Genomic DNA, 24,182 nt, shown 5'->3' with positions numbered 1-24,182 from the left:
CTGGTGGCCAGAAAGATACATTAATAAAACTTAACATCCATGTATTTGAGATACCTGTATTATAACAAATCATACAGAAGTTCAGAGGAATGTGGGGTCAAAGAGATTACCATACTTTTCTAATCTCACAATAATTTTTTTGGTTAAATAACCAATTTCTAGTTTCTGGGGAAAATCTATTACCAAAGAAAACTATATAAAGCCAAACTTCACTCACTCCCCAAAAATCTCATCTTTCCCTTTTCATGACCCTCTCACCAAAAATACCCCATACCCAGTGATTCCAGTCATACAATACATGTGCAAAAAGGCCTTCAATTCGTAAGTACAATCACTTTTATTAATAAAGAACTTTCCACATGTCCAGGGCAAACAATTAATGAATTCCAAGGAAAAAACCTACATACAGTGAAATTAGAAGCATCCCAGGATGACAAAAATATATATAAATATGTACACCCATAATCACCGCCGCCTCCGAAAACCTGAAAGGAAGGGAAACCAAGAATGAGGCAAAAGAGAGCTGGAAAAGCTGAAGGGACAGGAAAAAAAGGATATCTACACAGAAAGGCTCAATAGGGGCAGGTCCCCTAGTCAGTACTCTCTCTGTTCTCCCAGGACAAAAGACTAGACGTAGGAATGAAAGTGAAATGGGACAACAGTTCCTTCAAGCGATCCTTCTATAGCTGTACTTAAGGAAGCCCAAATGGGTGGTGGGACCTGAGAGATGGAATCCAGAAATCTCTTTTGTAAATGATGCTGATTTTCAGCTTCAGAAAGAAGAAAAATAAAAGCCCATCTAAAGAGATTAATGCCCAGTACGGAAGAGATAACCACTGGAATTGGTAGGACCCAGAATGGCAAATCCAGAGAGTTGGCATCCTAGTTCATTCTCCCCACCCTGCACTTGACCACCTAAGTCCTACCATTCACTGACCTTTTTTCTTCTGACCTTTCTTAGGTATCTTCTTCCGCTTCTTAACAGGATTCTGATCCTGGAGACAGACGGAAAAGTGAAGGAATGGCAATGTGCTTCCAAGTGTTAGTGTCTCTCCCCAAGTTCCTCATGGTAACAAGCCCCTCATACACTTGGCCGAAAGCACGAACGTCACCTTCCACCACTGTATCACAATCTCACCTCATCAAGATGAGGCGTTCCTCCTGTCAAAGCACTGATGTCACTGAAGTGCGTGAGGGAATGAAGCTGTGAGCTCATGACATTTGCTCGTTTTCGCCGTCCTTTCTCTCGCTTACTGACACTTAAACGCACCATCATGCTCTCCTCATAGTTAATCCTGCCAGAGAAATACAGACACTGTTTCCAGCACACTCAGTCCACAGAGACAGAAAGCTGCAGCCAAGAACCTGAGCCCAGGTATTTACTCATCCCTTGTTCAGACAGTTCTCAAGAAATTTCATAGCACATCAATATGGTATTTAGTAAGGACATACTGAATGCTCAATGCTGAGCTTCCTCAATGAAACGTTCTTTGTGCCAGAACTTCCTTCCTCCCTAGAAACGAACTCACAGCCTATCCAAAGGAATATTTAAACTATTATATCATAAAATTCTCATATTTCAGCTCCATAAACAGGACTCCCTACATACGCCCTTTCACTCACATCTATCAACTGCTGAGACTGCCACCTGAGCAAAGCTGACTAATCTGTACTCAAGTCACAATTGCTTCTCTACTTTTCTTCCCTGAACTTACCTAGCACTGTTGATGCCATCACAAAAACCTGCCTTTATTGCCCTCTGCACAAAAGTGAAAGCTGTGATAATACAGAATTTTAAAGCCCTACTGGGTGGAACTGCGCATGTTCTTCTTCATGTAGCAGTTGCTCAACTTAAACAATTAGGAAAAAAAGGTTTTTTTCCTAGTTCCTATTCTATACCTCAAACCCCTAATTCTTAGAAACTGTCAGTCCAAGTTTTTCACTCCACTTTCTATATACTGTGAGTTCTCTTGGTACCATACTTAATTAAATTCAACCAAAGCACAAGGGTAGGTCTCTACAGCGGAGAAACAATTTCTAATTGGAAGGGCTCAAACCTGTGTTGATCCTCCTGACTCTGGCGAGTAACATGAGGATGCCGAGCATCACGGATTTCCTCTGGAGCATCTGAGTACTGTTCCTTAAGCTCACGAATGACAGAGCTGCTCAGTGCCCGTCTCTTGGCTCGTTCCAGGCGCTTCTTCTCCCGCTCAGCTTCCGTTTCATCTATGTGATAAAAATCAGCAAGAGTTATCCCAGAACAGAGAAGAGAAACACAATTCATGCTGAGGAGGCAGCTGCTCACAGTTCATACCATAATGTACCGGAACCAAGCGTGGTGGAACATATTTCTTAGCTGTTCCTTTTACAGATTTCTTTCCTGAAGACTCAGACTGGCCTTCCTCTGCTTCATCTTCCTCCTCATCCTCAGAGCTCAACTACAAAGGGAACATAATGTCCACAAACTAAGGAAGTGTTAGTCACACAAGTGATAAGAAAAACCAAAGCTGGAGTAACCTGGGGAGGTGGGAATACTCAATGTCTTAAGGCACAAGCTGGGCATCAATAGTAATAAGAAAATCCCAGGAGACCCAGGATCACCAGGAGGCTCGTTCAGGCTTAGCTTCCTCAGGAAAACCAGGATAATGCAACCCCTTACCTTGCTCATCATATTGCTGGGACGAGGCTTAAAACGGAGGGGGTCGTTCTCACCTGAAACAAAAAACCCAAGTGATTTTCTAAGGTTTGGATCTTTATGATGGTCTCCACATAACCTTATAGCTTCCCCCACTTACTGAGGCTGCCTGTTGCTGCAGTCTTGACCAGTTTGTCAATTTGATACTTCAGTTTTTGGTCCAAGGGACGAAGCTTTTCTAAAACCTACAACATGGTTAAAAAGGATTACATTCCCTTCCCAAAATTAAGCACACACCAGAGTTCCTATATTAAGTTGACAGATAAAGCACCTAAAATATGCAAAGTGCAGCAAATGAAGAGAAAAATACTTTTTCCATTTGGTTTCCTCACTTAAACATAAGAACACCCACTTAAATAAGAGCTATTGTGTGACAGTCCTGGAGTTCAGGATTTGGAAACCTAGAACTCTAAGATGCCAAATGCTTCATACTGTGCGAATCTCCACCAGTCTCAAAACTGCAGCATGTCCCTGAAGAGACCCTCCTGAGGCTTTGTCCAGGATGAGATGGCTCAAATCCATAAGGTACATGAGCAGCAGCTGGTCTTTCACTTCCAAGAGGCTGAGACCCTGAGTTGAATAAAACCGTAAGAGATGCAAATTCAGTTTGAGCCAGAGAATTACGAGGCGAGCCTAGGAGAAACAGGATAATTTTTTCCAAGTTCCAGTTTTTCCCAATCAGTTCATATAAGGCATTTAGAGTAGTCTCAAGGACGTGGCTGTACCTAAAATGGCCAGAGAGAAAATTATGCTAACACGAGAGAAGCAAAGTTGAGAGGATTACTGGAAGAGAGTAAGAGTAGGAAAATCAAAGTATCCCCCAAAATGACTACTGCAGGGTTTCTCAACCTCAGAGCTACTGACATTTGGGGACAGATAATTAATTCCTTGTTGTGGTACACAGTCCAGGAACTGGAGGATGTTCAGCAGCATCCTGGGCCTCTACCCACTGATGCCCCCCAAATTGTGACAATCAAAACAGTCCCCACACATTGTTGAATTTTGAATTAAATTAATCAAAACAATTAATGATTTTATCCCCATACAATGGAACCACATGATACAGGTAAAACAATGATCTATACATGCAGACATGCAATTCAGTCCATGTCAACACAAGGTTTTTTTAAAAGTGTGCTTAATATGGTTCCAATTAAGCGGGAAGGAAGTATGACACACAATTAACAACTGCTACCCTTGGGGATCAAGATGAGGAAAAGGAAGAAATGGAGTGCTTGTACTGTGAAAGTGTTTTTCCATCAAACACATATAATTTCTATAATCTCCAAAACATGTACCCCAGTAGTTATCTCAGAATGGTGATTATATTAGTTCTTAATTTTCTTTTTTGTGCTTTCTTGTATCTTCCAAACTTTCTAAAATTAAAAGTGTATTATATTTACAGGCAGAAAAATCCAGCAAATGTTATAGTTTATCCTTTTAAATAAAACAAAGTAACATGTGTGAGCATTGACTTAAGTTACAGATATTAAATAAAGAAAAGAAGAAAAGAGTCACTGTGACTGTATAAAACTGAAAAAGTCCACAGCCCTGGGAAGACCTATTTCAGACCAGTTAAATATTCTGCCCAAGATTACAGAGTAATAGGAGTAGAGCTGGGATTCAAACTCAGTCTGACTCCAACATCTAAGCCCTGGATATCTTTAAACCAACATGTTAAGCCTTGAGATCAGCACTAGTGTGCTACAGAAGGATGAGCAAAGGATTTAAAAACAGACAAATTGAGTTTAAGTTCTGAATTAGGCATCTGGTAGTCAAATGTTGGGAAGTCACTTAACCTTATGATCTCAGTCTTCACATCTGTAATATGTACAGTACTTCTTTCCTGCCCCAAAGAGTAATTATGAGGCTCAAATAAGATAACGTGACTCTTTGTTAAAAATTTATTTAGTAACTACAACTTAAGTCAGTGCTCACAGGTTACTTCCTTTTATTTAAAAAAATATACTATATAATATTTGCTTGAGCAACGTGTAACCTGTAAAACACTTTGTAAAAGTCTTGGTCATGAAAGATAAGTTAATAAACATCTGTTCAATGAATAAACACACAGTGATCTAAGATACTGGAAGCCCATCTCAAAAAGGCATTAAAGGGGCCGGCCCCGTGGCCGAGTGGTTAAGTTCGCGCACTCTGCTGCAGGCAGCCCAGTGTTTCGTTGGTTTGAATCCTGCACGCGAACATGGCACTGCTCATCAAACCACGCTGAGGCGGCGTCCCACATGCCACAACTAGAAGGACCCACAACGAAGAATATACAACTATGTACCGGGGGGCTTTGGGGAGAAAAAGGAAAAAAATAAAATCTTTTAAAAAAAAAAAGGCATTAAAAATAGGCCAAACCATGGCACCCAAACTAAAGACAGCCAAGAATTTGAGAAGTAGGCTCTTCAGACACGCTTGGGCACTGTCAAGTTGAAACTAGGTTACAAGCATATGAAAGAAAAACAAAGCAGCAAGAAAAAGCAAAGATTAAAAAAAGTCAGAAAAAGTAAAAAGACAATAAAATTTAATGATGAGAAAGAAAAGGCAAAAAGAGAAGATATTAAAGTGCTGTTTGCTATCTCTCTAAAGCACAAATCTGCTGTAAATTCCATGCTTAAAAATCCTTCAATGATTCTTATTAAGCTACTACAATGATTTTCACACTTTTGCTAATTTTCACACACACGCTGATGGCATGTTTTGCTTAAATAGTATCTTAGGACTAAAGCTCAATAAATAAAATGAGTAACACCAGAGTGTTCCAGTTCAAACAGATATGAGGGATCCAGAGTCCTCCTCCTATACTGCCCCACACCCAATGATCCCTAGAAGGTTTTCTAAGACCTTAATTTGAAAACTACCATATTTCAATTTTAAGATGCACATCATTTTCATATTTTAATATCTCTGAAGTCAGGATGCATCTTTTAATCAACAGTACCTTAGCATTATATAATAGATCAACAGGTTGCATTTTTTTCCTAGTATATAAAACAACTGGTATGTCTCTAATTACCAGCATCTTAGGTTAGATGAAATACAATATTAACTCCTCAGTTGGCCTACAAGGCCCTTCACAGAGTGACTACTTTTCCAGCCTTATTTCCTACTCCTAAAACACACACACACACACACAAAATTTACATCTGACTACACTAAATGACTTACCTCCTTCCCCAGAACATGACCATGCTTCCAAGTATTTGTGTCACGCATGCGCTGTTTCTTTCTGTCCCTCTGACTCCTATTTATTCTTCACAATCCTGTTACCTCCTCTGAGAAGCCTTCCCTGACTTCCTCTGCTAATTATTTAATCTCTCTCCTTGGCTTGCACAGCACTCAACATGTCTCTGTAACATGACTGTTACTGCTTATACCTATTGCTTTGTTCTGTCTTCACTAGACTTAAGCACAGCAACTGGATCTTATTCATCTATGAAGCTCCAGCACTTAGGACACACAAGATACTCAAATCTATGATGAAAGAATGGCTGAGAACATCAAGTCAAGGAATGCTTACTCTTCAAGTAGGACTTACCTTCTCTGTAGGAAAGGCTCTAGCTTGAACTTTTTTCGTCAGAGCTTGCACTTGTGCAGTTACAGCCGTCACCTGAAATCAGTCCAAATAAAACAGCTTACCAAAATATATCAAGTCATCTCTGTGAGCTATGAAGGGCAAAAGCTAAACAATGCCACCTAAAAGTTATCTGAAACACTGCCTAAAGTACAGTACTATCTTCTTTCTAGTTTTGGGAAAGTATAGAAGAGATGGTTTCTGATACTTCTCCAAAAGGTAAAAAAACCCTTCCATCTCTTCTTAAACTAAAGAAACCATGGGGAGGGGCTAAGGACTGGGACAGTGGTGATGGGGGGACTGTAACTTTATCTATACGGGTTGAACTTACAAGGCATCGAATTATATAAATGTATACTTTCCAGCACCCAAAGAGCAAATCCTATCACCTTTTTCTCTATCGGTGTCCTTAGCTATTAAGAATGAAGGAAACGGATTCAGTTTTCTTTTCGGAGTTGTCTCTATTCCTTTGGATGCAGAAATCAAATACTTTGCATTCTAACCTAAAAACGTTTTCCTTAAATCATTTTCCTCTTATGCTATTTGGTAGCATTCAAATATATGCCCCCAAGTCACCAAAGTCTGAAGGCGAGGCACACAAAGTCAAAGCCCATCCGTGACTGATCCATTCCAAAGGAGTAACATTACTCACCTGCTCCTGAAGGTTCTTCAGAAGTGTCACGGCACTTTGCAGGTCTGACTCTACCACCCCCTATAGAAGGGAGAAGGAGAGTAAAGAAAACCCATTCTTTCCCCCAGGATAATGAAAAGACGGGGCGACTGACGTGGAAATCCCTCTCTCTCCTTCAGACACACCAGACTTCCCGGCCTTCCCACTCCGGGTGGGGCACATGCAGCCTCGCCTCACAGCCGGCCAGGCCTCCTGGTTACTGTAGAGGAGCGTTAACTTCAGTTCCGTCTCCCTACTACTGCTTTTGCCCAGCTAGGCCAGGGAAGTCGCCTTCCTAAAGCTACTTTCATCACTACCCTTCCCTCGCGCCAATAATATGCCTCTAGCAGCAGAGAGAAAAGGAAACGTCCACAATAGCAACGCGAGAAATAAAACGCGACACTCACCGACGCCGCCATCTTGGCATGAGCCCGCCCCTTCCGGGGCTGTACTTCCTGACAGCGAAGTTATCTTGATAGACAACAGCCGTCTGCAAATTTAAGCCAATAGGAATAGGGACTCCCTCACTTCCGCCCCGAACAGGATGTTCGAGAGGAGGGGCCGGGTCCAGCCAATGGAATAGGAGAACTGGCTAAATTCGTCAGACTTAGGAGGCGATCTAATGACGTAAAGATGCTCTTGGAAAGAGGCAAGTGATTAGTAGGTTGAGTAGAATGATTGAAGCTAAACCAATGAAAACGGGGCAGGTGGTTGATTGACAGTTAAAGGGGCCCAATGGAAGAAAAGAGTTAGCTGAGTGAACTGAGCGTATTGGCTCCTGGATGCCGCAGTACCCAGAGCCTTTTTCACGACTTTTCCCTTCTGTGGCCAGAACCGGCCGCTAGGTGACAGGCTTTGGCTTCGTTCTGAGGGGACCGCGTTGCGGAGTCGCCATTGCTGGCTGCTGCTCCATCGCGGGCTGCGCGAGATTTCTCGTAGACCTCAGTGCTCTTAGGTCAATTTTGTGACAGTAGTCATATGTGACTACTCGGTCTCTGAGGCTTTTTCATCTGCAAATAGGAGAGTTAGACCAGAGAAGCCCAGAGCCAGGGTTTAGAAACGGAAAAACCAGGGCACTGGCCATCATCGTGTGCACCGGGAGGCACCGCGGAAACACCCCCAGATGCCGCCCCGACACTCCTACCAGTGTGTGAACGTCAAAGGGAGTGCGTTTTACAAAGGAGGAAGCCAGTTCAGATTTACGTGACTTGACCCCAGTCACGGGTCTGCAGCAGACCTTGGTTCAAACCCAGCCTGTGCATATTTCATGATACCCGCCTCATATTTTCTCGTACTTTCAAATGTGTCAGCTCACTCTGTTTCTCACAGGCTGGTGAATAAGTTGGATGGGTATTAAGTGTTCCATCATCTCCCTTAGAAGGTAAGCGCTGTAAGGGCAGATGATGGTCTTGAATTTGCCCTGCAACTGCCCAGCCGACCCAGGGCTAGAAATCTGACCTGTCTTGGAGCGGGCTTCTGGAATAAATGGAGCCAGAGTGGGGGAAAAACTGGTTTCTCAATCTTTTGCTGAGCTGAGGAAGAAGAAGGAAGGGGATATCCAGTCCCCAGGCCTCTAACATTGATTTGCTGCTTCAGGCTGAGCATGTAAGCTCAGGGTGCCTGGACAACCTACTCAGTCAATTAACCAGTAGCTTTTGTGCCATTTATCAAGATTTGTATTATGAAAAGCTTCCGTTTCAACATGAATTCTCAAAGTGGTCTAGTTAGGTCACAAATAAGCTTTTCCTTTCCTTGAAACTTGAAATTTAGTCTTTTCATATGCATAGTCTTTTCGTACCAGTATCATAATATACTGATGAGAAAACAAATTACACTGCCCTGTTTTGTTTTGATTAGTAAATGCTTGTCAGCTATTCCTTTCCTTACAAGAAAATGTTGTAGTTTACAGTACAGTAAATCTTTGTAAAACTCTACCAGGGGTGAACTAAGAAGTATTGGCAAAGAACACAAAATCATTAAATTTGTTGTTTTCTATTTCTTTCAACGGTTCTATAAACTGGTGATCATTCATGACATTTGCACTTATAAACTGAGCAAAATTTTTAACCTCTTCATTGAGATTTAATACACATACCATGCAATTCACCTATTTAAAGACTATAATTCAATGATTTTTAGTATATTCACTGAGTTGTGCAATTATCACTACAATCAGTTTTAGAACATTTTTATCAGTCCGTAAAAAAATTTACCCATTAGCAGTTACTCACCCTTTTCTCCTCACCCCGACCCCCAGCCCTAGGCAACCACTAATCTTTGTGTTCCTATAGATTTATCTATTCTGGACATTTCATAAGAGTGGAATCATACAATACATGGTCTTTTGTGACTGGCTGCTTTCACTTAGCGTAACGTTTTCAAGGTTCACCTATCTTGTAGCATGTATCAGTACTTTATTCCCTTTTATTGATGTATAGTACTTCATCCTATGGATATACCACATTTTATTTATGCATTCATTGCTTGATGGACATTTGGGTTGTTTCCACTTTGTGGCTGTTACGAATAGTGTGCCATGAACATTTGTATACAAGTGTTTGTAGAGAAATATGTTTTCATTTGTCTTGGGTATATACCTAGGAGTGGGGTTGCCAGATCATATGGAGACTCTATGTTTAACCATTTGAGGAACTGCCAGACTGTTTTCCCAAGAGGATGCACCATTTTACATTCCCACCAGCAATGAACGAAGGTTCCAATTTCTCCACATCTTTGCCAGCATTTCTTATGATTTGTCTTCCTAATTATAGCCACCTTAGTGAGTATGAAGTAGTATCTCATTGTGATTTTGATTTGCATTTCCCTAATGGCTAATGATATGGAACATCTTTTCATGTGCTTATGGATCATTTGTATATCTTCTTTGAAGACATTTCTGGTCAGATCATTTACCCATTTTTTAATTGGCTTGTCTTTTTGTCATTGGTTGTAAGAGTTATTTAAATATTCTGGATACAAGTCGTTTATCAGATATATGATTCGCAAATATTTTCTCCCATTCTATGGGTTGTCTTTTAACTTGCTTGATGTGTATTATTTGTATCATTTGAAGCACAAAAGTTTTTAATTTTGATGAAGTCCAATTTATCTAATTTGTCTTTGGTTGCTTGTGCCTTAGGTGCCTTAGCTAAGAAACCATTGCCTAAGACAAGAGCATGAAGATTTATGCTTATGTTTTCTACTGAGTTTTGCTGCTGCTTGTAGGTCTTTGATCCCTGTTGGGTTAATTTTTGTGTGTGGTATGAGGTAGGGGTCCACCTTAATTCTTCTGCTTATTAATGTCCAGTTGTCCCTGCACCATTTGTTGAAAAAACTATTCTTTCCTCATTGAATTGTTTTGGCACCCTTTTCGAAAATCAAGTGACCATAAATATATAGGTTTATTTCTGGACTCTCAATTCTATTCCATTGATCTATATGTCTGTCCTTATACCAGTACCATACTATCTTCATTATTATAGCTTTGTAATAAGTTTTGAAATTGGGAAGTGTGAGCCCTTCAATTTTGTTCTTTATCAAAATTGTTTGGCTATTTTGGGCCCCTTGCATTTCTATATGAATTTTAGGATCAGTTTGTCAATTTCTGCAAAAAAGCCAGCTGGAATTTTGATAGGGGTTGTGTTGAATCTGTAGATCAGTTTGGAGAGTATTGCCATGTTAACAATATTAAGCCTTCTGATCCATGAGCATGAGATGTCTTTCTGTTTGTTTAGGTCTTTTAAAATTTCTTTCAACAGTATTTTCTAGTTTTCAGAGTATAAGTTTTGCAGTTCTTTTATAAATTCATTCTTAAGATTTTTATCTTTTTCAAGTTGTGTTAGTTTGCTGTGGCTGCTTTTACAAATTATCACAAACTTCGCGGCTTAAAACAAGAGAAATGGGGGCCAACCCAATGGCGCAGCGGTTAACTGTGCACATTCGGCTTCGGCGGCCCAGGGTTCGCCGGTTCGGATCCCGGGTGTGGACATGGCACTGCTTGGCAAGCCATGCTGTGGTAGACGTCCCACATATAAGGTAGAGGAAGATGGACATAGATGTTAGCTCAGGGCCAGTCTTCCTCAGCAAAAAGGGGCGGATTGGCAGCAATGTTGGCTCAGGGCTAATCTTCCTCAAGAAAAATAAATAAAATAAAATAAAACAAAACAAGAGAAATGTTTTCTCTCACTGTTCAGGGAACCAGAAGTTTGAAATCAGTTTCACTGGTCTGAATCAAGGTGTTGATTTCACTCCCTCTGGAGGCTCTAGGGGGTTCCTTGCCTCTTCAAAGCTGGTAGCTCCAGCCTCCTTGGTCACATTGCCTCCTCTTCCATGTGTCAAATCTTCTCTGCCTCTATTTTACAAAGACACTTGTAACTGGATTTCAGGCCCACCTGGATACCCGGAATAACTTCTCTACCTCCAGGTCGTTAGTTAAATTACATCTGCAAAGACCCTTAGTCCTTACAAGGTGACTTTTACAGGTTCCAGGGCTTAGGACCTGGTATCTTTGGATGGCCATTAGTCAGCCTACTGCAGGCCCTATTGTAAATGGAATTTCATTCTTGATTTCATTTTTAGGTTGTTCATTGCTAGTATATGCAAATACAATTGATTTTTATATATTAATCGTATACCCAGCAACTTTGCTGAACTCATTTATTAGTTCAAAGTATTTTTTAGTGGATTCCTTAGAATTTTCTCCATGTAAGATCATGTCCATGATCCCTATAAGATCACGTCTACCAAGGCAGTTTTACTTCTTCCTTTCCAATCTAGACATTTTTGATTTCATTTTTGTGCCTACTGGCCGAGTTCAGTACAGTGTTGAATAGAAGTAGCCAGAGCAGACATCCTGTTCCTGATCTTAGGGTGAAAGCATTAAGTCTTTCACCAGTATCATGTTAGCTGTGGGGTTTCTATAAATGCCCTTTGTCAGGCTGAAGAGGTTCTCCTCTATCTAGTTTGTTGCATGTTTTTAGCATGAAGGAGTGTTGGATTTTGTCAGAAGCTTTTTCTGCGTCTATTGAGGTGATCATGTGATTTTTGTCCTTGATTCTGTTGATATGGTGCATTACATTGATTTTCAGATGTTAAACCAGCCTTGTATTCCTGGAATAAGTCCCTCTTGGTCATGGCATATAATCCTTTTTATATGTTGCTGGATTCAGTTTGCAGGTGTTTTGTTGAGGATCTTTAAAGCTATTTTCATAAGAAATATTGCTCTTTATTTTCCTTTTCCTGTGATGTCTTTGACTAGTTTTGGTTTACTGGCCTCATAGAATCAGTTGGAAAATGCTGAACAATTTCTAACAACTATATCCATGACATTTTTCATAGAGTCTGCTTCAGAAAAGTGAGCACAAATATTTTAAATATGTGTCATATGGTGAAATAAAACTATAACGGAAACATCAGTTTCTTGTTTTAAAATTCCAATAAATTCAGGCTGTTAACCTAACACGGCAAGGGCACCTTCCCTCTTGATAGAAACTAAGTTTTTCATATCTAGCAGAAATTCATCTATGCCATGAGCTTGATTGGGGGGGAGCACAAATTGACAACATTTCTTTATAAATTTAGCAGTCTTTGAGACACAAATACTCAAAAAAAGCCAAAAGTATTTATTGGGCAGTGTCTTTTATATTGCATGACTCATCTAAAGCTAGAGAAAGGTCCTTGCAACTTTTGACATTTTGAATTAGTTGAATTCTGATAATGTTAGAAATGTTTTGAATTCTATGGGTAACTGTTTGGTGGCTTAAACTGACTATCTTTCAGGGGTTTTTAAAAATATCTTATTTTTTTTAGCCTTTCCTCATAATTTTCTGACAAAACTTCCATAACTGAAATAATAGATTCTTTTACCATATCTCCATCTAAAAAGGATTTTCTTTTTTGTGTGAGAATCTAAGCCATTTTATAGCTGGATAAAGTGACAAGCTCAGATCTTGTTAAAGAATTTTTTTAAAATTTTAGACATTTAATTTTGATTTCAAAAGACCAATTTCATAAATTCTTTTTTGACTGTTAAGGGGAAACTTCGTATCAAATTCACTATGTATTTGTTGAAAATGTCTCTCAGTATTGTCCATTTTATTATTTTAAAATGTTTCCTGCACGACAGCTTTTTTTTCTTTGCTGTTGCAAATTGCTATTGCTGTTCATGGTGAGATTTGCAACATACTTTTTTCTTTACTGTTTCTGTGATCATACTAACTTCTGAAAATCCACTAGAGTCTACATACCACAAATCTTGATAGGGTGTATTTTCATTTAATTCAAAATATTTTTTAACTGTTTCTTGAGACTTACTCTTTAATCCATCTGTTATTCTGAAGTGTGTTGCTTAATCTCCCACTATATATATATAGTTTTTTGAGGAAGATTAGCCCTGAGTTAACATCTGCTGCCAATCCTCCTCTTTTTGCTGAGGAAGACTGGCCCTGAGCTAACATCCGTGCCCATCTTCCTCTACTTTATATGTGGGACGCCTACCACAGCATGGCTTGACATGCGGTGCCATGTTCACACCCGGGATCCGAACCGGTGAACTCTGGGCTGCTGAAGTGGAACGTGCAAACTTAACCGCTGCTCCACCAGGCCGGCCCCTCTGAATATTTTGATTTTCCCGTTATCTCTCTGTTTCTTATTCCTAGTTTAATTCCACTGTGGCCTAAGAACGTGTTTCATATAATGCCTATTCTTTTTCATTTGAATACATATGTTTTATGGCCCAGAATGTGGTCTGTCTTGGTGAATGTTCCATACACAAGCTTGAGAAGAATGTGTATTCTGCCGTTCTTAGATGAAATAGTCTATGGGTGTCAAGTAGGTCTAGATGGTTGATGGTACTATTCAGTTCAACTATATCCTTAGATTTTCTGCCTGCTGGATCCGTTATTTACTAATAGAAGGATATTGAAGTCTTTGGCTATAACAGTGTATTCATCTATTTCTCCTTGCAGCTCTATCAGTTTTTGCCTTATATATTTTGATGCTCTGTTGTTAGATGTATACACATTAAGGATTGTTATATCTTCTTGGAGAACTGACCCCTTTATTATTATGTAATTCCTCTCTTTATCCCTGATAATTTTCCTTGCTTTGAAGTCTTCTTTGTCTGAAATTAATATAGCTACTCCAGTTTTCTTTCCTTTTCTTTTTTTTAAGGAAGATTAGACCTGAGCTAACATCCACTGCCAATCCTCCTCTTTTTGCTGAGGAAGATTGGCCCTGAGCCAACATCCATGCCCATCCTCCTCTATTTTATATGTGGGATGCCTGCCACAGCATGGCTTGATAAGCAGTGCTGGTGTCTGCACCTGGGATCTGAACCCACAAACTCTAGGCTGCCAAAGCAGAGTGTGTGAACTTAACTGCTGTCCTACCGGACTGGCCCCACTCCAGTTTTCTTTTGATTGGTATTAGTATGGTATATCTTTCTCTATCTTTTTCCTTTTAATATATCTGTATCTTTATATTTAAAGTATGTTTCTTGTAGATAACATATAGTGGGGTCTTGTTTTTTATCCACTCTGAAGTCTCTGTCTTTTAATTGGTGTGTTTAGAATATTCACATTTAAAGTGATTATTGGTATTTTTGAATTAATATCTAACATGTTTGTAACCATTTTGAATTCATTGCACTTGTTTTCTGTTTCTTTTTTTTTAATTCTTCCTACCTCTTTATCTTCCTTCTCTGATTTTAATTGAGCATTTTATATGATTCTATTTCCTCTCTTCTCTTAGCATGCCAATTATACTTCTTAAAAGAAATATTTTTTAATTGTTGCCCTAGAGTTTGCAGTATACATTTAGAACTAATCTAAGCCCACTTTCAAATAACACTGCTGCTTCTCAGGTAGTGGGGGTACCTTGTAACAGAGTGTTTCCAGTTCCTCCCTTGCATTCCTTATAGTATTGCTGCCATTCTTTTCACCACTTATCCATATGCTAAAATCACCCAATACATTGTTGCTGTTATTATTTTGAACAGTTATCTATTAGATCAAATAGGAATAAGAAAAATAAAGATTTTATTTTAACTTGACTTATTCTTTCTCTGATGCTCTTGCTTCCTTTGCAAAAATCCAAGTTTCTGACTTATATCATTTTCTTTCTCTCTGAAGAACTTCTTTTAACTTTCTTGCAAGACAGGTTTCCTGGTGACAGATTCTCTTAGTTTTGTTTGTCTGAGAAAGTCTTTATTTTTTCTTCACTTTTGAAGGATAATTTCATTAGATTAAAAAATCTCAGTCACTGTTGTTTTTCTTTCAATGCTTTAAATACTTCACTCTCTTCTTGCTTGTGTGGTTTCTAACAAGAAGTTCAATGTAATTCCTATCCATTCCTCTGTTAAGTAAGATTTTTTTCTCTAACTTCTTTCGGAATTTTCTCTTTGTCTTTGGTTTTTGCAGTTTGAATATTATATGTCTAAGTGTAGCTTTTTTTGTATTTATTCTGCTTGGTGTTCTCTGATCTTCCTGGGTTTCTGGTTTGGTTTCTTTTTTTTTTTTGTCTTATAGATTGGCCCTGAGCTAGCATCTGTTGCCAATCTTTTCTTCTTCTTCTTCTTCTCCTCAAAGCCCCCCAGTACGTAGTTTTATATTCTAGTTGTAGGTCCTTCTGACTCTGCTATGTGGGATGCCGCCTCAGTGTGGCTTGATCAGTGGTGCTAGGTCTGTGCCCAGGATCCAAACTAGCAATGGGTGAAACCCTGGGCCACAGAAGCAGAGTGCACAAATTTAACCACTCAGCCATGGGGCTGGCCTCTGGTTTGGTTTGGTTTCTGTCATTAATTTTGGAAAATTCTCAGCCATTGTTACTTCAAATATTTATTCTGTTCCTTTCTCTTTCTGGTATTCCCATTATATATTTATGCATATGTTACAACTTTTGTAATTGTCCTAAAGTTCTTGGATATTCTGTTCCATTTTGGTTTTCCCATTCTTTTTACTCTCTGCATTTCACTTTGGGAAGTTTCCATTAACAAATCTTTAAGCTCACTGATTCTTTCCTTAGCTGTGTCTAGTCTACTGATAAGACCATCAAAGACATTCTTCATTTTTGTTACTGTGTTTTTGACTTCTAACATTTCCTTTTGACTTTTCTCTAGAGTTTCCATCTCTCTGCTTACATTACCCATCTGTTTTGCATATCGTCCACTTTTTCCATTAGAGCCCTCGGCATATTAATCATAGTTATTTTAAATTCCAAGTTCAATAATATATTAATCATGCTTTTTGTTATCTGTATTTTATGATGCTTTCACTTCTTAAGGTCCTTGCTAATCCTGGAGAGACTGCCCCTCCCAGGGCTAGCTAAATTCTAGAGATAGCAAACAACTTTCTGTGAGCACACCTTTCATATGTAAACCAACCAATACCAAGCCCATGTCTCCAACCACCTCCCACCTCCTTTTTCTCCCCACAGCCCCCGCCCCCCCCCCCGCCCCCCCGTACATAGTTGTATATTCTTCGTTGTGGGTCCTTCTAGTTGTGGCATGTGGGACGCTGCCTCAGCGTGGTTTGATGAGCAGTGCCATGTCCACGCCCAGGACTCGAACGAACGAAACACTGGGCCGCCTGCAGCGGAGCGCGCGAACTTAACCACTCCAGCCACGGGGCCAGCCCCTCCAACCACCTCCTTTATGTAACTCTCAGCATCAAGCCAATATTTCTTCTGCCCTAAGTGATCCCAGGGCCAGATCCCAAACAATGAGACCACCTATAGCCAAGAGCCTGCTAAAATTATTCAAACTAACCAATCCTAAAATGTTTATCCTGCCCTGCCTTGCCTTTCCTGCAGAAGACACAATAAAGGTTGGTGCCCAGGCTTTCTCCTCTCCTTCTGCCCCCTGAGTGACTCTGGTGCTTCCCCATGTGGGCCTGTGTGGTATGGTGTGCCCCCTCCTCTTGGGAACTGTGAGTAATAAACTCTTCTTTCAAGGCAGCTGTGTCTGTGTCTGTCATCTTACCACACCTGATTAAAACAAAATCCGTGGGTAAACTTGAAGACTAATAATTCCAAAATCCCTGCCATATCAGAATCTCATTGTGATGCTGCTTTGTCTCCTCAAATTGTGTTCCTTCTTGCCTCTTAGCATGACTTGTAATTTTTTGTTGAAAGCAGACCTGATGTGTTGGATAATAGGAACTGAGGTAGATAGGTCTTTCATGTGAAATTTTATGCTTATCTGGCTGGGAGTTAGACTGTGTTTACTGTTTGCTGTAGCTGCAGGTGTTCGAGATTTCAGTTTCCTCTGACATCCTTGTTTTTGTCTTTCGTGTTGTCTTTGGATTTACCCAGAAACTTCTTAAGTAGAATCCAAACCTTGCAGTTCTTTCAGCTATAAGCCACTGTGATTACACAGGAGCTCTATTGATGTGGTAGTGAGCCGTGGGGAGAGAGGAAGCATTCTATCATTCTTCAATTAGGTCTCAGTATTTTAGTGGACTTGTGTCCCTGGGCTGTGACCTTAATGAGTGCTTCTCAGTTTTTTTACTCCTTCTGTGAGACAGGAAGCCTAGAGGGGACTGGAATTGGGTAATTTCTCTCCCCCTAAGTCAGATATGGCTTTGATGAAGGTTTTTCCCTTGCTGGGCAGGCTTTTGTTATGGAGAAAGCTCTGGGTTTTTTTCAAAATGGTTCTGTTACCTTGTGCCCCGCCCCCCCACCCTCCTCACCCCCGGCCCCCAACGGCTTAAACATGAGGGAATTTTTCTCCAGTCTTCACCATGAGAACCTGGTGGGGCTCCTGGAGGTAAAACCCACAAAAGTGGTGTGGGAGCTTCCAGGAGTTTTTAATTCTCAGGCTAGGCCACACTCAGCCTCCAGTGGTTTGTCAAAGTCACCATTTAAGTGTTCCTATCAGTTACTGGCTCCAGCAGCTCCTGCTTCAGGTAAGCTGATCTGTGTTCTCTGTAGTCACCTGTCTGTCCGCTTTTCAGAATGGTGGTTTGTCATGTGACCTCAGTTCTCTAGTGGATCTAAGAAAACCTGTTGATTTTCAGTTCAACTTTTTTCTTGTTGAGAGGACAGGAGAGACAACTTACAAGCCCTACGTTTTGCAAGATTTACTAGATTCCACATCAGTAATATGCCTTCATTTTAAACTAAAAATGTTGTCTATATGTATTTTTAGCTAGAAAAATTATTTGTATTATAATTAAAATAATATTTCAATTCAATTACCATTTATGATTTACATAGATATCACTGTAACTTGTGCTATCTGCGTAAAATATTCAAATAAATACATTGTAATATTACATCAGTATGAGAAAAAAGCGTTGAACAAATCAGTCTTTTGACACCAGCTGGATTGGTGATGTGTTTATGTGTAATACTGGAAACAACACATACTCTTGATATGTTTGCCAAACTACAACAATATCTTATTTGATTGGTTAAAGTAAAACATAATCTTACCAAAATAATAAAGCTGTATTTTATAGAAAAGTGTTTTACACTGCTTTAGTTTTTTTAAAAGAGCGTTATTGAGGTATAATTTACATACCATAAAATTTACCTGTTTTAAGTGTACAATTCAGTGATTTTTAAAGAAAATTTACAAGGTTGTGTGGCCACCACCAAAATCCAGTTTAGAGCATTTCCTTCATCTCAAAAGAATCTCTCACACCCATTTGCAGTTTATCACTGTCCCTACTCTCAGCCTTAGGCAACCATTACTTTCTGTCTTTATGGATTTTTCCTTTCTAGACACTTCATGTAAATGGAATCATACAGGATGTAGTCTTTTTCATCTAGCTTCTTCCAGTCAACGTAATGATTTTGAGTTTCATCTATGTTGTAGCAGGTATCAGTACTTTGTTTCTTTTTATTGCTGAATAATATTCAATTGTATGGATATACTACATTTTGTTTGTGCACTCATGAAATAATGAACATTTAGATTTTTTCTACTGTTTGGCTACTATGAATAATGCTGCCATGAACATATTCATACAAGTCTTTGTGTGGATATTTGCTTTCTTTTCCATTGGGACAATATCTAGAAGTAGATGGCTAGAGCATTTGGTACATGTATGTTTAACTTTTTTTTTTTAAAGATTTTATTTTTCCTTTTTCTCTCCAAACTCCCCTGGTACATAGTTGTGTATTTTTAGTTGTGGGTCCTTCTAGTTGTGGCATGTGGGATGCTTCCTCAGCATGGCTTGACGAGCAGTGCCATGTCTGCGCCCAGAATTCAAACCCGCAAAACCCTGGGCCGCCAAAGCAGAGCATGCAAACTTAACCACTTGGCCACAGGGCCAGCCCCTATGTTTAATTTTTTAAGCTACCAAAGTAGCTATGCCATTTTACATTCCCACCAGCAATGTTTGAAGGTTCTGCTTTCTCTGCATCCTCACCGACATTACTCTTTGTCTTTTTTATTATAGCCATTCTAATGGGTGTGAAGCGTGGATGTGAAGTGGTGTCTCATTGAAGTTTTAATTTGAATTTAAGTCAAGCATCTTTTCATGTGCTTATTAGCCATTTTATATCTTTGTTGAAATGTCTACTTAAATCTTTTGACCACTTTAAAATTCAGTTGTCTTATTATTGAGTTGTATGAGTTCTTTATATATTCCCAAAACAAGTCCTTTATCAGAAATATGATTCGCAAATATTTTCCCCCAGTCTGTGGCTTGGATTTTAATTTTCTTGATGGTGTCCTTTGAGGCACAAAAGTTTTTAATTTTTAAGAAGTTCAATTTATCAATTTTTTCTTTTATGGATTATGCTTTTGGTATCACATGTAAGAACTTATTGCCTAAGTGAAAACTTTTCCTATGTTTTCTTCTAAAAGTTTTATAGTTTTAGATCCAAAGATCTGAAAACGAGGAGTGCCAATCATGTAAATCCCAGTCGGAGGGCAGGAGAATACCAACATCCCTTCCTCCACCTTCTTGTCCTATTCAGAGCCTCAACAGATTGAATGATGCCTAGGCACATGGAGAGGGCAACCCGCTTTACTCAGTCTACGGATTCAAATGCTAATGTCATCTGGAAACACCCTCACAGACACACTCAGAAATAGTATTTAACCAAATATCTGGGCACTTCATGACTCAGTCAAGTTTATACGTAAAATTAACCATCACACTATACATAAAAATACTCATAATCACTGACTCAGGAATTGATCTCTTGGAATTTGTTCTGACAAAATCATTCAAAGGAAAAAGAAGCCATGTGTATATATGTTTACAGAGACATTATTTATAAGTTCAAAAAACTACAAAGATGTGGTTGGAGAGTGACTATTAATAGGTATGGGGTTTCTTTTGGAGATGATAAAAATGTTCTAGAATTAGATAGTGGTGATAGTTTTACAACTCTGAATATACTAAAAACGACTGAATTGTTCACTATAAAAGGGTGGGTTTTATAGCATGTGAATTATGTCTCAATAAAGATGTTATGCTAACTATAAACAATCTAAATATCAAACAAGTAACTTTTCATATTTTAACTCAGAAATGGCAAATACATAGCCTCCTAGCTCCATTTATATGCCAGAAACTATTCTGAACATGTTATGTGTATTAACTCAGTGGTTTTCAGATTGTGGTCCTCACACCAGTAGCATTAGGTATGCAGATCTGGGCACCCTACCCTGACCTAGTGAATCGGAATCCCTGTCGCTGGGGCCTAAGAAACTGTGTTAACAAGCCGTCCACGTGATTGGGCAGCCTGGTCAAGTTTGAACATCTCTGTGTGAACTTATTTACTTCTCACAGCAAACCCATAAGGTTGGCAATATTATTGTCCCCATTTTACAGACATTAGTGGAATATCTATAGTCATAAAAATGATAAAATCTAAGATTGTAGAAATATGGAATGCTCATTGATAGAATAAAAGTTTATGTACATATTGTACCTATACACTACAGCTATATAAAAAATATATATGATGCTTGTAACACACACATGCCCCTTGGAAAGAAGTAGAGAAATGAGAATAGTTAATGTGATTGGGTAGGAGATCTTGGGCGTCATTTTTGTACTTGCAGAGTTTCAACAAAGTTCTGTTTGTTTGCTTTTGTGTTTCAGGAGCAGCCCTGTTGAACTGGAAAGTCCTTTCGTAGAAGAGCCACTGAGCTGAGCCTGGAGGGGCAGGCAGGAAAAGTCCCGACCAAGTCAGTCAGGGAGGAAAGCCCAGCCTGGGGTGAGGGGGCTTTAGTAGACCAGCCAGACCTGGAGGTGGGAGTTTATGGAGGGATAAGGTGGGACCATCCGCAGCCGGTTTGTGAAGTGTCTTTAAATGCCAGCCAGAGGAGGCCAGGCTTTGTCTCAGAGACAACAGGGAGCCCTGCGAATGTCCATGAATGACAGATATGTAAGAAGTGGTACTTTAGAAAATTGAGTCTGCTAGCCATTTGGTGCAATGAGCAGCTGAAAGACTAGTCAAGATGCTGTTGCAGTTATCCAGACGTGAAAAGGGGCCTAACCTAGGGATTTTCTTTTAAGATTTTAAAAAAATTTTTCCTTTTTCTCCCAAAGCCCCCCGGTACATAGTCATGTATTTTCAGTTGTGGGTCCTTGTAGTTGTAGCATGTGGGATGCCCCCTCAGCAGGGCTTGATGAGCAGTGCCATGTCCGCACCCAGGATCCGAACTGGTGAAACCCCAGCCGCCAAAGTGGAGCGCGCGAACTCTTCATTCTGTACCTGTGACCACAAATCTAGAATCCCCTATACAAATGAATTAGAAAGCTAAATGTCACTTTTCCAAGAACGACTGGTTATACAACCTATTCTGTAAAATCAGATCATAGCACTTCCCTCTCTTAAAATACGTTAAGGACTGCTCAGTGCCTGTAGGTTAAAGTCCAAACTCCCTTAACTTGGTTCCTAAGGTCCTTCATGACCAGCCCTCACCTGCCTTCCAGGCTCTTCTTTGGCCATATTTCCCCTAATTACTCCTATACTTTAGCCACACTGAATTCATTTCTGTTCCTTTCAGGCCTTTGGACATGCTGGTCTCTCTGCCCAGCTCCTTCTTTTCTTGACCTACTCCAGCTCATCCTTCAAGGCTCGCCTTAAAAGTCATTTCTGGGGCTGGGTTGGTGGCATAGTGGTTAAGTTCACATGTTCCACTTCAGTGGCCTGGGGTTCTCAGGTGCAGATCCCGTGTGCAGACCTGCACACCACTCATCAAGTCATGCTGTGGTGGCATCCAACATACAAAAATAGAGGAAGATTGGCATAGATGTTAGCTCAGCAATGATCTTCATCACCAAAAAAAAGTCATTTCCTCCAGGGAGCCTTCCCTGATCTCTAGTCCAGATTAGGTGGCCTTGCTTTATGCTCCATGACTTCTTCCATCATCGCACCTGGTACTTCCTCTATCATAGTGCCTGTCACACTATATTGTCACTTCCTGTCTGCTTGTCTGCCCCTCCACAGTGATCTGTGAGGACTGCTTGAGGAAGATTATCCCTAAGCTAACGTCTGTACCAATCTTCCGCCACTTTATATGTGGGATGCCCCATGGCCTGATTAGCGGTGTGTAGGTCCACATCCAGGATCCGAATCCATGAACCCCAGGCTGCTGAAATGGAGCACGTGAACCCAACTACTATACCACTGGGCCAGCCCCATAATGTTTTGATGTATGTATACATTGTGAAATGATTACCAAAATCAAGCTAATTAACATATCTATCATCCCATTTACTTACCTTTTTCTTTATGTCCTTCTTTCTTTCTTCCTTTCTTCCTTCCTTCCTTCCTTTCTTCCTTCCTTTTTGGTCAATTAAGGTCTACTCACTTAGCAAATTTCACGTACAGTCATGCACTGCATAATGACATTTCAGTCAAGGATGGACCACATATTCAACAATGGTCCCATAAGATTAGTACTGTATAGCCTAGATGTATAGAAGGCTATACCATCTAGATTTGTGTAAGCACACTCTATGATGTTCACACAATGATGAAAGCACCTAACGACACATTTCTCAAAAGGTATCCCTGTCATTAAGCATGCATGATTGTACGCAATACAGTACTGTGACTGTAGTCACCATGCAGTGCATTAGATCACCAGAACTTATTTATCCTGCATACCTGAAACTTTGAACAATGTTTCCTCCACCCCTAGCTGCTGGTAACTACCATTCTACTCTCTGCTTCTAAAAGTTTGACTTTTTTAGATTCCACATGCAAGTGAAATCATGCAGTATTTGTCTTTCTGTGTCTGGTTTATTTCACTTACCATAATGTCCTCCAGGTTCATCCATGTTGTCACAAATAACAAGATTTTCTTCTTTCTTTCTTTTTTTCCTGCTTTTTCTCCCCAAATCCCCCCAGTACATAGTTGTATGTTTTAGTTGTGGGTCCTTCTGGTTGTGGCATGTGGGATGCCGCCTCAACATGGCCTGATGAGCGGTGCCATGTTTGTGCCTAGGATCCGAACCAGCGAATCACTGGGCCGCCAAAGTGGAGTGCACAAACTTAATCAGTCAGCCATGGGGCCAGCCCCTAATAGTATTTTTACATTTTTTTTAGGAAGATTAGCCCTGAGCTAACATCTGCTGCCAATCCTCCTCTTTTTGCTGAGGAAGACTGGCCCTGAGCTAACATCCGTGCCCATCTTCCTCTACTTTATATGTGGGATGCCTGCCACAGCATGGCTTGATAAGCAGTGCATATGTCCACACCCGGGATTTGAACCAGCAAACCCCAGGCCGCCACCGCCAAAGCAGAACATGCGAACTTAACTGCTGCACCACTGGGCCACCTCCTCCTTCTTTCTTAAGGCTGAATAATATTCCATTGTGTATATATATCACATTTTCTTTATCTATTCATCTGTCAATGGATACCTATGCTGTTTCCATATTTTGGCTATTGGAAATAATGCTGCAATGAGCACAGGAGTGCAGATATCTCTTCAAGATAGTGATTTCATTTCTTTGGGATATATACCCAGAAGTGGAATAGTTGGATCATATGTTAGTTCTATTTTTAATATTTTGAGGAACCTCCATACTGTTTTCCATATGGCTGTACCAATTTTTCTTTATAACTTCATGTACATAATTCTTTTGCTTTCTCCTTTTTGGTGAGGAATATTGACCTTGAGCTAACATCGGTGCCAGTCTTCCTGTATTTTGTATGTGGGATGCTGCCACAGCATGGCTTGATGAGCAGTGTGTAGGTCCACACACAGGGTCTGAACCCAGGAACCCTAGGCCGCCAAAGCAGAGCATGCGAACTTAACCACT

General features: G+C 40.0%; 1 protein-coding gene across 6 annotated transcripts in view; it reads right to left on the bottom strand.

The window, feature by feature from the left end:
- The window catches only part of NGDN (neuroguidin), a 62,871-nt gene extending 55,450 nt beyond the window's left edge, over positions 1-7,421 (bottom strand). For 3 of the 6 annotated variants that reach the window (XR_011428306.1, XR_011428305.1, XR_011428307.1), the window contains exons 1-10: positions 7,353-7,417; positions 6,928-6,987; positions 6,240-6,311; positions 3,128-3,265; positions 2,796-2,880; positions 2,660-2,712; positions 2,315-2,438; positions 2,058-2,226; positions 1,139-1,295; positions 938-995 (exon numbers count right to left, since the gene is read on the bottom strand). Coding sequence is in view for 2 of the 6 variants with exons in the window: in XM_001492106.6 (XP_001492156.1) it covers positions 466-485; positions 938-995; positions 1,139-1,295; positions 2,058-2,226; positions 2,315-2,438; positions 2,660-2,712; positions 2,796-2,880; positions 3,128-3,265; positions 6,240-6,311; positions 6,928-6,987; positions 7,353-7,364 (948 nt within the window). In the remaining 4 variants the exon portion in view is untranslated. Of the gene's footprint in view, positions 1-318; positions 486-937; positions 996-1,138; positions 1,296-2,057; positions 2,227-2,314; positions 2,439-2,659; positions 2,713-2,795; positions 2,881-3,127; positions 3,266-6,239; positions 6,312-6,927; positions 6,988-7,352 lie in introns of those variants that run through there. The other 3 variants (XM_001492106.6, XM_005603231.4, XR_011428308.1) reach the window with 3 other exon arrangements.
- Positions 7,422-24,182: the final 16,761 nt, after the last annotated feature.

The sequence above is a fragment of the Equus caballus genome, chromosome 1, assembly GCF_041296265.1.
Source record: "Equus caballus isolate H_3958 breed thoroughbred chromosome 1, TB-T2T, whole genome shotgun sequence".
Classification (NCBI taxonomy): Eukaryota; Metazoa; Chordata; class Mammalia; order Perissodactyla; family Equidae; genus Equus; species Equus caballus.
This window is presented reverse-complemented; position numbering and strand designations above follow the sequence as displayed.